At 30.2% G+C, this 15,088-nt stretch overlaps 1 protein-coding gene across 1 annotated transcript in view; it reads left to right on the top strand.

Moving 5' to 3' along the window:
- Positions 1-15,088, top strand: part of LOC139489714 (delphilin-like) — a 56,942-nt gene that overhangs the window by 29,976 nt on the left and 11,878 nt on the right. Inside the window, exons 11-27 of the mRNA XM_071276447.1 lie at positions 315-407; positions 1,581-1,743; positions 2,352-2,497; positions 3,664-3,777; positions 4,390-4,436; positions 4,882-5,005; positions 6,016-6,135; positions 6,578-7,066; positions 7,631-7,761; positions 9,085-9,163; positions 9,596-9,625; positions 10,186-10,245; positions 10,690-10,817; positions 11,186-11,254; positions 12,323-12,409; positions 13,889-13,957; positions 14,240-14,326. Coding sequence (XP_071132548.1) covers positions 315-407; positions 1,581-1,743; positions 2,352-2,497; positions 3,664-3,777; positions 4,390-4,436; positions 4,882-5,005; positions 6,016-6,135; positions 6,578-7,066; positions 7,631-7,761; positions 9,085-9,163; positions 9,596-9,625; positions 10,186-10,245; positions 10,690-10,817; positions 11,186-11,254; positions 12,323-12,409; positions 13,889-13,957; positions 14,240-14,326 — 2,036 coding nt within the window. The remainder of the gene's footprint in view (positions 1-314; positions 408-1,580; positions 1,744-2,351; positions 2,498-3,663; positions 3,778-4,389; positions 4,437-4,881; positions 5,006-6,015; positions 6,136-6,577; positions 7,067-7,630; positions 7,762-9,084; positions 9,164-9,595; positions 9,626-10,185; positions 10,246-10,689; positions 10,818-11,185; positions 11,255-12,322; positions 12,410-13,888; positions 13,958-14,239; positions 14,327-15,088) is intronic.

Genomic DNA, 15,088 nt, shown 5'->3' with positions numbered 1-15,088 from the left:
GAGAAGAGAGCAAAGAATGTTGTAAAAGGCCTCAAATTGACAAATATAAAAACAAATCGAACAAGAATACTAACAGCTTGATTTAAGCACAAAACAATAAACAAAAACATCTTTGATTTACAGCAACAAATGACAACCACTAAATTATAGGCTCCTTATTTATGGATAGGCAGATAGTAAAAGTGTAACCCATGTTTGCTAGCGCCATTTCTTCACATACAGATAGCTGTTCCTTAAGTGTTATAATATTTGGTAGTATTTGACATTTTGATGCTTGCTTTTTATTTTTTTTGTACTTGTATTTTTTTTTACAGAATTAAAACGAAGAGGAACAAATGGAAGGAAGAATCATGATAAAATGTCCAATTCTAGTTTTGACCTACGACATAGTACATGGTCATCAAAAGGTATGGTATAACTGAAAACTGAAAAATCATCCTGGAATATTGCAGACTCAACTTTAACTAAACAACAATTAAGAAACCAAAAAAAAAAACGTTTAAAAATGTCAGATTAAGGTGGTACCCAACACTTTCTCTAAAATTAATTTGGCTCGTTTAATTTTCATAAAATTTTGACAAAGTATTTACTTTGATCCTTTAACCAAAATATATAAATTTCAAAAATTTGGAACCAACCATTTTATTAGAAAAATTACACTGGTTATATAGCAAATTGACAAATACCAATTTTGATCATTGAGAAGCTTAATATTCCCTTTACAACACAACGTTATTAAAATGTTTGGCTGATTTTACAGAGTTATCTCCCTGTAGTGTTAGGTACCACCTTAAAGACTTTGATCTTGATCTCTACGGGGTACATACTTGCCAACTTCTGAAAAAAAGATTATGCACAGGAGCAACTCTTGCATCAGAAAATGCATCACTTACACATGTAATATTTGTTTTAATCTGTTATAATGTAGTTTTGAATTAACATATAGGTGACTGAATTTTTTAAAAGTTATTTGACTCATTTGATTGAATGCCTGATTTAAGGTATTCAGTTCAAATCATGGAGGATTTTGAGAGTCAGGTCACAACCTCTCTTAGGAAAAATCACTTAGAAATTGGGAAAGTTGATTGGTTTTGGGCTAGGATACTGAATTTCAAGATTGTTTGCATAATGTCTGATGAAAATTTCTTTGAATTGTAATTTGGTGTAATTCTTGTATGATCTGCTGTGATGTGAATTGACAAACAAGAATAGATATATGAACAAATTGATGTCAGATTGCAGATTGACCACTGAATTTTTTGTTTAACTCCACAAATTAAATTTACATTTTGAACTGCAGTATGAAAGTATCAGAATTTAAAAAAAAAAAAAAAAAAAAAAAGACAGATCCTTTTTTGTTGTTATTTTAACACAGAAATTCTTGGTGAAGTCTTGATTACATAATTAACCTTTTAATCTCAAATTAAAAAGTGACAATTTGTTTTAGTTTTACATCACTGCCAATTTTAAGTGGCAATTTCTGTTAAAAAAATTCACATACCTTCTGTTTGCTTTTAGGTGAAAAGAATTTGAACAATTAATTTTAACTTTTTATAAATAATGTCTTGTTATTTTTATAGCCAGTAGCAGTACACTAGTAAACCATGACACAGATTTCTCATCACCATCAACACCAACTAATGGACCTCATTTCTCATCTTTTAAAAAACAAATGGAGTTTTTATTAACATCAAGAGAAAGAATGCAGCTAAAGAAAGCATTACAGATATACTCTAAAAACAGGTTGATATATTAAAGAGTGTTATGTACTTTCTTTGTTTACTTATACTGTTAATGTTCTATACTTCTCCTTTGATTGATTGGTGATTAACACCACTCTCAACACTATTGTGATATTTCTTAGTGGTCAGTTTTTATTGGTGGAGGAAGCCTGTGCGAACCACCAGCTTCAGGAGAAAAACTGGCAATCCTAGTCTGACAATTAAGATTGGAGTCTAACACACCTACTACATGCCAGATTCAAACTCACAACCTCAGTGACATAGTTCAATGACTTAGGCTATTCTGTAACCAACCCCCTTTTCTGCAAAGAATACAGTATTATGACCTGGATGTCTAATTTATTTTTCTTGTGTAGTTGGGTTTCTGTGTCATTGAGAAACATATTTAATTTTTTTTTACTAAGCAGATTGCTGTAAATCTCTGCTTAACCAATCTAATTTATGTAATATCATATACAGCCTTTATATACCACTGAATTCTTGAGGGCTTTTGGGATATATTAGACAACTTTAGGAAATTTGTAAAATATCTTCTGCACACACATACTTTTTTTACACTGAATTCTTCATAGCCCTTACTTTATATTCCATTCTTTTTATATTTTTCAGGAAAATAGACAACCTGATATTAGATATGAATGTGATATTAGACACACCTTCTAAACAAAGTTTATGGAATTATATAGTTCAGCTATTGTCATCTGCCCATCAAGAATATACCATCAAAAAATTAAATCTCAGTCCATCTTCCAAAGGTAATGTTATAACTAGTTACAGTTATTAGTAAAACCAAAAAATTCTTTCATCTTTTTGCTCTATTGTTCATATAGATTAAAAAGGATCACATAAAATTAGACTTATAGTCCAGTCAAACTAAGTTTGAACCTCAAACCAATTGCAACAGAAAATGTGTTAGTTCTAATCTATAACATTTAGCCCCATATATACCCAGACAAAAAGTCCCATAAAATCTAACTTTAGGAAAACTCTAAATCAGCATTTTTAATTTCCTATAAAAATTAACATTGGAAAGGGAGATAACTCCGCAAAAATGAGTCCTTTTTATGTCAGTTTTTGGTTGATTTTCTTAAAATTAATGTAAAGTATGATGCTTTGATGGTGTTATAAGTTCTTATTTGACTATATTATATTATCTTCTTCTCATGAAATGTACAAAACCGAAGTGTTATGGGTATTTTTTTTTTTTTTTTTGCACATATCACATTAACGAAATTGCAAATTTATGGCTATAAGAAGAATATATGTTTAATTATTTTATTAAATTTGAGATTCTTTACCTCGACAAACTAATGAATTATGAAATCTAGGTTGCAGCTTGATAAAAGATATGAAAACACCTTTCGAGTTGTTTGTTTTACTCTATAAAGACGGCAAAAATATCAAGAATAAATACATACTGTATACATATAGAAGCGATAAAGTTATAATTTTGTATCAATTTTTATTGATATTTCTGTCTTTTTTGCAGAAATATTTACCATTTCAATTCAAATCTCCATAGTAATTTTTAAATCGTGATTTTTTAATTTTCCTAAAGTTAGATTTTGTTGAACTTTTTTCTGTGTATATTTGGGATATAATGCTTAAGATTAAAACTTAAAAATCTTCTGTTGCAATTACTTCAAGGTTAGGTTCAAATTTATGCTAGATTGACTGGACTATTAAGAAAATAGCATGGGAGGTCATGAGTTATTGTTTTATATGACATATTCAACTTTAAATATAGTATGGTTGGTAAAAACTATAGATTAAATTTGAAATAAAACAATGAAATTGATATTACAAAAATGTATATATCTACCAAAAATTAAACAAAAACCCAAAATCTGATTTTAATGAAATTATGTAAAAAAAAAAATAGTTTCAAGTGGAGATAACTCTGATTTTTTTCTGATTCCAGCTTTAGATCAATCCAGTGTTCATATAACAGACTTCCTATCATCAACAGAACCAAGTCCTAGAATGCCAAGAAAAAATCTTCTTCAAGATGGTCCTATTAATGGATTAAGATTAAGTATGCTAAATATTCAATTATATCATGTTGTCTATTAAAAAATAGACTGCATTTCAAGAATTTCACCATTTTAAAACCTGCAATATATTTTCATTAAGAGGGTTGCTGTTTAAAATGTCTTCTTTAATGCATTTTATATTTTACAAACATGTAAGATGTTACAAAAAGTAAGAATGTAAAAGTTGAATATAGACAAACCAATACAGCACTATAACACTTCACAAAAACTATACTGAAAAGTTAAGTTTGAGCAACCTTAAACTACTTAAAAACTAGGGATGAACTAAGGTGCTCTGGTAGTGTAAGCAGTTCTGAAATCAATTATGCTTAATAAAAGAGAAAAAGAAAAAAAGTAGTGGATTCAACTTAAGGGGGTAGACCTTGGTTCAGGGAGATAACTCTTTAAATCAATTATTTTGTAAAAGTCAAGTTTTGTCAATGAATTTTAAGCATTTACCTGAAACAGATTGAAAATAATCTTTGTAACCTTGAAGCTTAGAATACATTTTTGAAAATGGTTGACACAAACGTACTGATGATTTTAAGAGTTATTTCCCTTAACCTAGGTCTACCCCCATAATATATACATTGAGTTTTTTTGTTTTATTTCAGAGGGTCAAAACAGATTAGATGATTGGAGAAGAAGCCATGAAAATTTGGTATGACTTAATTTGTAATGTCTTTAAATTAAGGCCATGAGAATTTACCCTGTTCATGTGGTTTGTTTGCCCCTACTCAGAGAGAGAGAGTTAAACAGGACTACTTCTTTGTTAGTCTATTCATAATGTCTTTCTGTCATGTTTTTTTTTTTCCCAGAAAGACCAAGTACTGTAAATTCAGAAATTATTGCGACGTTTTTGTTATTGTGAAAAATGCAATAGGGTTATAATCGCAATAATTTTAACTCACATTTGTAATTTTTTATATGAATTAAACAGGATTTTTCTCAATATTGCAAAGATAAAAATTGCATTATATTCTAAAATGACAATATTCCATTTCTTAATGCACAGGCTAAGAAAGAAGTCTGCCTTGATTTGCTAATTTTGGAGATCAAACCAATATGTGTTTATGCTTACATCCTTGAACTTTTAATTTTAACAGTCTTCTTCAGAAGATGATGCCCATTATAGAACCCTGAAAGCAGGTGTACGAAGATCAAGAGGTCGACTATGGAAAACAATGCATCCTGGGTTCATGTATTCCTATGACGATATGGATGCTAGAGGTAGTTTTTATGACAGTCTTTTGATAGATTTTGTGTACTTGTAGCAATGGAAATACAAAAGTCTTACAAATGATTTTGTGTACATATAACAACAGAGAGACAAAACTGGGATAGAAGAGGGAAGAACTAATAGTTATTTTATTTGTATAAATATTTAAATTTCTGCCTATATCAATGAATTCTTAATTCTTAAATTGGTCATGTTGTGATGACAATCAAATATTCTAATGCAATGAGTTTGTAACGATAATTTTCATTGGACATTGACAAATATTTTGAGGGGTTAGATTCCACGTTCTACCAATCCGTAACTAAGAAAGCCACCATTTTTAATTCTGATTTTTTTTGAGGTATGTAATTTCTCAAAAAATAAACAAGATAGCCAGTTTTTGAGCCTAATAATCTTCTTTTTGTCTATCTTGAAACCATTCTGAAGCGTACGAAAAGTACCAATAGGTTTAGTATTCATGTTTGACATGTATGACGTCACATTGTTTAGATGATAAAGACGATGCAACAGTTTCGCAGACATTTTCATTTATGGCAATTTTAAGCAAAAATTTTTATCAAATGAAATTTATTTTAATATGTGGCATTAGAATGGAGATAACTGTATTATTTTTAGCTTCACCTTCGCAAAAATCGGTTTCCCAACTCAGCTCTGCGCGTTAGGTAAACTCAATTTGAGACAGTAAAATCTATGTTTTACGAAGGCCAAGCTTAAAATACAATATAGTTATCTCATAATTAGTTTTTGCTTCTGTGACTTTTTGTTAGCTCGATGTCCATAGGTACCTGTATGTGTTCTTTTCAGCAGTTTGTTTCAATTTCTAACCAGGTGAACAGTTGGTCAGTATTTTTAATAAACTGCAATAGTTTGAGATCAGTATTACAGTCAAGTCACAGTAAGAACATATAAAAGAAGGTCTGAATAAATTTTGATACAATGATACTCTGAGTTTTATTTCTTTTCTTTAAATAAAAATAGATCCTTCATTCATATTTTATAGACGGAACTAAAGGATTTGACATTGCGCTGTTGAAAGAATTAGAACAAACAAGAAGGGCAGTGCAAGAGGCAAAAAAAATGTTCTTAGGGGCCAATAGAGGTGACAACCATGAGTCATATGGTAGGCATCAATCTTATTTATATAAGTGTACTCATTTAAGTACTGCTGAGTGACAAAAATATGAATTCTTAATTTGAAAATAGTAACAGTATGAAAAATGACACTGACTTTTTATACAAGAACTAAAATTGAATTTATCATAAATATAGTATTAATCGATAGATTGGAGTTTGATAAACAATGCATCACTGTAGAAAAAGGTAAAATAGTTCTTCCAATGGATTCCTGTATTTTCCACACTACCAATTTTTTGTGATGGAGGAAAACTTGTGGATATGTGATTTTGTGGTTTGCCGATATATGCACATATGCCTTTAGAACATTTTTACTTTGTTAAACATTTAAATTTGTGGTTAAACATTATTAAAAAAAAGTCCACATGAAAACTATTATCCATTGAATGACCATGAATCAACAGTAATTTTCATCTTTTTTCTTACAGATTCAGACTCTGATGAAGATCCTACTAACAAATATGTAACTGTGATACCTGTAGGTTTTGGCGAACAAGAAGAAAAAGATAAATCTCCTTCAAGTAGCCTCAGACTGAAAAGTAGTTTAAAAAATCCTATTCCATTTCATAAACAAAATGGAGGATTAATACGGACAATGTCAGGACTAATTTCACCTCCAGAAATTGTGATAACTGAATCAGAATCTGAAAGTGAAAGTGATCGTGACAATATTTGTAATAACTTTACCCTGAGAGCTGGTGATTCTTTTAACAGACGAGCTTTAACGGCTTTGAAGGAATTAGATGCTGTGATGGCGGCTGAGGTTTCAGATTTAGATGCTGGTTCTAGTGCACTAGAGATCGGTCATAGAGGTCCCAGCAATGCAACATTAAGTCCAAAATCCTCTCCCCGTTTGAGACCTAAATCCATATCATTTACAGAGGAGGTAATGGTGCATTCTCCTCCACCTCCTCCTCGTAAGTTATGCTTTTTAGAATATATAGAGGTTGTTGTTAAATTGAGAGATTTAGAAGGAAAGAAAATTAAGTACTTTTTAAGGTAACTGGTGTTTTACTTTTTCACAAAACATTACTTAATATGAAGCAGGTGCTACCTGATGCGATCTCAAAGGTTATTGGTGAAGTTGGTTTAATTCATCATGATACTTTCGTTAATCAGATATACAAATTTGCAGGAAACAGAAATCATATGCTCCTTTATAATGTTTTATGAAAAATCATAAAAAAGGAACAGTAAAATCATTTATTTTTTTATTTTTTACATACTGTGGTTTCATATACTTTTGTGGAAACCACTATATAGGGCTTACAAGAAGAAGAAAAATGAGGATTTTTGATACCATGGTTCAATAGATTTTGCATTGAAGCCAATTGAAATTTTAACTTGACAGAACAATTCATGATTCACCAATAGCCATGAAATCCATGTCTGGTATCACAAATATAATGATTAATCCGAGTAATAGATCTTTCAACTGGTTCAAAACTGTTATTTACAGCCATTTTATTTATATTATACAGCCCCTCCCCCTCCTCCACCACTCCCAACTAATACAGAGGATGTGAGTGAACCTAAAGGAAAGATGAATGTGAAAAGAATCAACTGGGAGAAGATTGATGCTCAAAAAGTAGGAAACACAGTCTGGGGGCAGGTAATATTATTTTTAGTCTTGACAGAACATTAGGATGGGATTGTAAACTTAAAATTCATACATTGTATTCTGCTTAACTGATTTATTTTTAACCGGATTTTTGTGTCAAAAATGTCGGTTATTGATTTGGGGATGTACAGCGGGTGGCCAGGCGGGCGGTCGGGCAGCAACCAAATGTTGTCCGTGCATTTACTCATGAAGTGTTCAACCAAAACTTTTAATATTTTAATATGTTGTTACTGACAACAAAATGGAGGTCAAGTTCAATAATGACGATTTTGACTTTTACCGTTCAGGAGTTACGGTTCTTGAAAGTTTTAAAAATGTTGTGTCCGTGCATTTACTCATGAACCGTTCAACCAAACCTTTTAAAATTTTAATATGTTGTTAATGACAACAAAATGGAGGTCAAGTTCAATAATGACGATTTTGACTTGTACCGTTCAGTAGTTACCGTTCTTGAAAGTTTAAAAAATGTTGTGTCCGTGCATTTACTTATGAACCGTTCAACCAAACCTTTTAAAATTTTAATATGTTGTTACTGACAAAAAAATGGAGGTCAAGTTCAATAATGACGATTTTGACTTTTACCGTTCAGGAGTTACGGTTCTTGAAAGTTTAAAAAATGTCGTGTCCGTGCATTTGCTCATGAACCGTTCAACCAAACCTTTCGGTTCTTGAAAGATTGAAAAATTGTGTTACCTGAATATTATTGGCAGATTATACAACAGAAATGGGATTCATTAACTTTAGAAGCATTCTATGATTGATAAAGGTATTTATATGTTGTTATTGTTGACAACATGGAAGTCAAGTTTGATATTGATAATCATAAATTTTACCTATTAGGAGTTTTGGTCCTTGTAATACAATGTATTGATAAATGCCAGAACACAAATAAATGTTAAAGAATCCGGTTTACTGTCATTTTGACAGCTCTTGTTTGCATAATGTATTTTTGTTTAAATCATTGAGCAGAATATATATATAACACCACTCTTTGTAAAAAAAAATGTGTTCATAATTTACCTATAAAGCATAAAAAGTAAAACTTGGACTTATGAAAGGTAAAATTGCATCAGACAAATGAATTCGTACACATCTTTCAAAATACATTTACTTATCTAAGTTTGCCTAACTCTTTTTTCTGTGAAGTGACTGCCTATTTTAACATACATATTCTTCCTTGAGTTACTGTATGTCCCTTGTTAAAAAATAAATATTTGCTTTAACTTTTCAACTGAAAACCTAATCTATATATGAAGACCATATGGATGTAATATTTTCTTTCAGCATAGCTGATTTTAATGTTATTTGTTTCAGCTGGGAGATGAGGAAGATCTTGATGATGTTCTGAAGTATTTAGAGCTGGAACAACATTTTAGTACCAATCCTGTCAAACGTAGGTGTATTTCATGATATGACCAACTTTTCCTTTTTGATTGAATTTTTTCTTTTTAAATTGCATTCTTCTTATAAACGTCTATTGAATTGTGATTTTTTTTCTCATAATTTTTTATTAAATTTTTAATAGACTGCAATATATGTTGTTGAATATGGTATAACTATTTGTCTTCGTCTATTCTAGTTCACAGACATTACATTAAAGTTAACTTGTGAAAGAAAATGTAATAGTGTTACAATGCAATAGTAATTGTTTCATGAGGTTGATTGTTCATTAGTTGAATTCTTAAAATTCTCAGGTCAAACTTTCCAATGGCAATGAGGTCTTTTGCTTTATATGTATTATATTTTCTGGTCTTTTAAAACAAAAATCCCAAATGAGTAATCTTATTTTGGTATGACGTTAATTTATATTGCTGTAAATTTTCAGCTTCACACAGGAACCAAAGAAGAATGTCAGGTATAAGATAGTTTAAATCTCTGTATTTATACATAAAAAAAAATGACTACAAAATATAAATACTATTATAGGCAGTAAGGTTTTCCTTGTTAAGATAGCAATACATATTTATGATTGTTGCATTTGTTTGAAATGTTTAGTTTGATTCGATATGATATAACATAAAGTTAAAAATATACATCTTGTACTGTTAAACTATATATAGGAAGATGTGGTGTGAGTGCCAATAAGACAACTCTCCATCCAAATAACAATTTAAAAAAAGTAAACCATTATAGGTCAATGTACTGCCTTCAACACAGAGGCTTGGCTCACACTGAACAACAAGCTATAAAGGGCCCCAAAATTACTAGTGTAAAACCATTCAAACGGGAAAACCAACGGTCTAATCTATATAAAATAAAAAAAACTAGAAAAGAGAATATTCATAAAGATTAATATATTTAATTTTAATAATTCAGAAAATATTTATATAAATTCCTATGATAGTTCTCTATACATAACAAACAAAATATGAAATAGTTAATAACATAAACTAGCAAATTTTTTTATATTTTCAGTGTTTACAGAAAAGAAAAATGAAATTTACATTCTGAGTCCTAAGAAAGCTTATAACATCTGTAAGTTTAGCATAATCTGTTTCACCAAAGAGTGATTTTTATGTTTACAAATTTTTAAAAAGATGTGAAGAATATAAATTTGGTACCACTTTATTAATATCATCTTTCAAATAAATAAAAGGTCTGTGATATGAAAATACACCAGAAACACTTTTCCATTTTTTTTTTACATGAAGCATATCTTCAATAGATCATTAAAAATAAACAGTATAAAGCAAAACTTTTATTATGATTACTTACAGTGGTTTATGTATTATCCTGGATACCAATTTGTTTTTATTGAGGAAAATATGTGGTTTCAATTAATCCACACTGACTTTTATAAATCAAGAATCACTGATCGATGAGTCTTTTGTAGACTAAATCTGTGTCTGACGCAAATACAAAATTTCAATCCTAGTATCTATAACGAGTTTATTTAGAAATCTATATCTTGTTTTGTAGCAATATTATTAGGACATCTACGGATGTCAATAGATCAGATGAAACAAGCTTTATATTTAATGGATGAGGAAATTCTTACTCCAGATTTACTCAAACAGTTACTCACATTTACTCCAAATAAACAAGAGGTAAGAAAAACATTTCTCCAGTTTAACTCAAACAAAACTTTACTTGTCACTGTGTCACACTTCAATATTTATCTACAACTACCTATGAACCGCTTGACAAAAGTCGATCAAACTCCCACAGATTTATTTTAAGTTCATGAAGTTATACACCTGCTATATCTTAAAGTATTTTCTCTTTTTAATGCAGAACTTTCAAGGAATAGCTATCATACCTTCATCTTCATAAATATATTTTCACAATTTTCTCAAAACTTACATTTACAAACAAAAAGCAAAGCAGTTTACCTATCATGATCTTTCCAGCAGTTAATCAGTTTATAGAGTTGTCATATTGCTAACTGTATTATTTGATTTATTTCTATTTTTAGATGGAGAAATATGATACTTTTAATGGTGATATTGAGGAATTAAGCTTACCAGATAGATTTGCTTATGAGGTAATTTTATGAAGGACACTTAAAGCTGAATTTGGTCCTTCTTTTTATGTCATGTTTGGTCATCTAGCTCCTAAGATTTATGCATCCCTGACTTTCAAATGTCTGTGTTTGAGGGTTCCTGATGAAGGTAATTCATAAAGTTCTGTGGGTGCACAAAATTAATGAAGTGTTATTTTCATTATAGAACTTATTGTGATATTGAGAAATATTTGTGAGATTCTACAATCGCTGCACCAAAAAAAAAAATTTAAGCTCTGACCCATTTTAAAATCAATGTGGATAGTTTATCCAGTTGCAGTCTTAAATGGTTATATTACTTTAAAACGGGTCAAGTCTTTTAATGCTTACAAATTTGTACAGTGTTAACTCATTTTGATCCTGAAATATGTATGAAATGTTTACCACTGAATATTAAGCAACTAGCACTTGGTCTGTCACCCCTCAGCACACAGCACCTAGCATGACATGTCTGCTTATGGAGTTTAACCTTATGAGCCAGCAGTATAAACATCATTCAAAGTAGAATGTCCATATGAATGGGTGACATTGACCTACATTTTGTTAGGTTTGGAATTCAGACTCAGATACCATAGAAGAAAATGCATGCAAACTGTGACAGAAACTTGTGTCACATCATGATCCTTAAATAGTTATGAATGTCTTCTTTATTTATATTCTGTCTGATTGATTAGGTGAGGATATAAAAAAAAATGTTAATAATTTGGATTGATTGATTAATTGGTGTTTTAACACCACTTTCAACATTATTGTGCTATTTCCTGCTGGTCAGTTTTTTATTGTGTAGGAAGCTGGAGTGGCTGCAGAGAACCACCAACCTTCCATAGGATAACTGATGGTCCTAATCAATTAAGATTGCCCAGTGCGACATTTAAACTTGCTATCTCAGTGTTGACTGGCTAGTGATACAGTAGTTTGACCACTTAGTCCACTCGGCAACAGAGGCTCCCTGATAATTTCGATTTAAATAACTCGATAACTGTTATAGTTAGAACAACAACAAAAGAAAAAACTTATTCTCAAATGTTGCTTTTCTCTTTCTCTTTTTAGATGAGTCGTGTTCCTGGCTATGAACAAAGGTTGAAATCCATTTTATTTAAAGCAAACTTTCAGGAGAAAATTGATGACATGAAGGAGGTAATATTCAAATATACTAGAATTAGAAAGCTTGTCATGAATATTTTTTTTATAAGCTGTCTTTTTATGTTTTTGCAAAAGCATATGACATATCTGTAGATTTATATTGTTTGATTATCAAATAATTTTAACCCTGGAACTGTTTGATTCTTTACACTATAAAATCCTGTAAATTATGTTAACTATCCATAAAATTTAGAATGGAAAGGGGGAATGTTTCAAAGAGACATCAACCCAATCAAAGAGCAGAAAACAGCCCAATGCCACCAATGAGTCTTCAAAATATTGAGAAAATCCTGCACACAGGGCTGTATTCAGCTAGCCCCTAAACAAAAATGTGTCCTATAAAAAAGAAGATGTTGTATGATTGCTAATGAGACAACTCTTCAGAAGAGACGAAATGACACAGAAATTAACAACTTTAGGTCACCTTAAGCCTTGCAACAATGAGCAGCAACTAGTTCAGTTCAGTTGATTTTTTTATTAACAATTTTAGATAATCATATCTCCCTGATATTAGATGTGTGCAAACATATACCATTTATTGATAGCTTTGTTTTTAAACCCATGAAAAGGTTCAAAGGGTATGTATAATTGCTTCAAAACCAAACTAACATAGATGTTGTTTTTGAGTGATGTGGAAAAATTTACTAAATAGATTTACTTGTGATGCAGAGAAAGAAATATCCATTATGACACACAGTGTATTAAAAAGATGCTGAGCTGATTTTTGTTCAATACAGAATAATGATAAGTCAAAAAGACCTAGAAATCTGTATCTTTTAAACCATTTTTTAGTCTTCATTATTGACTTAGGACAGGTTTATGTTTAACAGAGCTACCTTTAAAGCAGGTTTTGTACTAATTGTATTGCTTATTTCTATCTTGCTTGCGATTTTCCATTTTCCTATACATATTTATATATTTATTTTGCAATGCATTATTTGATTTTTTTCTTTTCTTTCTTAAGAAGTTCTTCATTGCATGTAGTATTGCATAGAATAGAACTATGATATAGTAGAAATATATGCATATTTTTATGTTCCCGTCATAGTTGATAGGAGCATTAAGCATTACTCATGACTGTTCATCCTACTGTCCTTCCATCCTTCATTCTTTTGTCCTTCCATCTTTCCATCTTTCTGTCTGTTCCCTTTTTGTTGCAAAGCTTGTGCTAGGACATTCAGGTCCACAGACACATTCTTCTTGAAGTATATTGTATTTATATATTTTTCAATGCTATTCCATCAACAATTAGTTTTTGCAAGCCCAGCATAATACAGGGTTTTAACATTATCCAGAATATTTCAAACTTAAATGTTTGATTATTGGTCAGTTGGAAAGGACAGAAGTCTTCTATACTGTGTATTAACTGGTTTTGAATGAAATGGACTGTTATGAGATAACTATATTAATATCTCTTGTTTGTATATTCATAAATTCACATAAATGATCAGTACAATTTTCTTAATATTTCAGAGTTTACTTTGTATAAGAAAAGGATCTTTACAGTTGAGAAACAGTAAAAGATTGACAAAAATATTAGAGGTAAACACTGATTTACAACAGCTTGATATTTAATACAATTTTTTTACCATTCATATAATATACAAAACTAAAATTCACAGAGAAAAACACATATATTTTCATTAAAGTTAAATACATTTTCATATATACTCAAATTCACATACTGAATAAAAGTAACTCAGGATGATTTAAATTCTCAACAAACCAGCCATTTTCAATGGTCAGATATTCGATGGGCGGTCAGTTTTGAGAAGTTTCACTGCTGTTCATTACTGATCATGGTTACTATGCTTTAATTTTTAGATGATACTTGCTATGGGTAATTATATGAATAAAGGGAATCAACGAGTTGGTGAAGCTGCAGGATTCAAGATCTCATTTATATCACAGGTTGGTTAAAAAAAATATTTCATAAAAATGTTGACTATTCAACTGAGTATTGTTCGAAATATGGGCATCTTGGATATTTTACTAACTTTATGTGTTTGTGTTTATCATATTTTTTTGTTGTTGTCAAATATATCTGTCGACCTATAAAAATATAAATGCAAATTATGACTTGCTTTGAAGATGAAGATCTCAGATTCAAACTTTTTTAGTTGAATCTAAGTATTATGGGACATTTTTTATAGTTTTTATCAAAGTTATAGATATAATTGAAGCTTGCAATTTTTAAAAGAAATACATCAGATTTGCAGATTTAAAAAAAAATTCCATGATTTTGCAAAGGGAGATAATTTAAAACAAAATGTTTGTGATTCAGGGGGAGATGATTAAAGCAAATGTTTGTAATTCAGGGGGAGATAATTAAAACAAATGTTTGGGATTCAGGGGGAGATAATTAAAACAAATGTGACCACAGACCACAATTAATTCCTCTATCAGTTCTTTATAACCTTTTGCATCATTAAAAAAATTGCACCATGCACTTTTGTCCAATTTTTTGTGTGTGTAATGTATTGTCCTAGTCCAAATATATATCCAAAATTCAGAAAGATTGAAGCAATCACTTTTACAAATTTAGCCAATACACATCCATACCCCTATTGACAAGTCAAGAGATGTTCCGAAAACTGTAAATATCACCTTTTTGCACTTGACCTAATCACTTATTCCATATCAAAATCGGTTAAAATACAACCTCCAAAAATT

This window comes from Mytilus edulis, chromosome 9, assembly GCF_963676685.1.
Source record: "Mytilus edulis chromosome 9, xbMytEdul2.2, whole genome shotgun sequence".
NCBI classification, from domain to species: Eukaryota; Metazoa; Mollusca; class Bivalvia; order Mytilida; family Mytilidae; genus Mytilus; species Mytilus edulis.
This window is presented reverse-complemented; position numbering and strand designations above follow the sequence as displayed.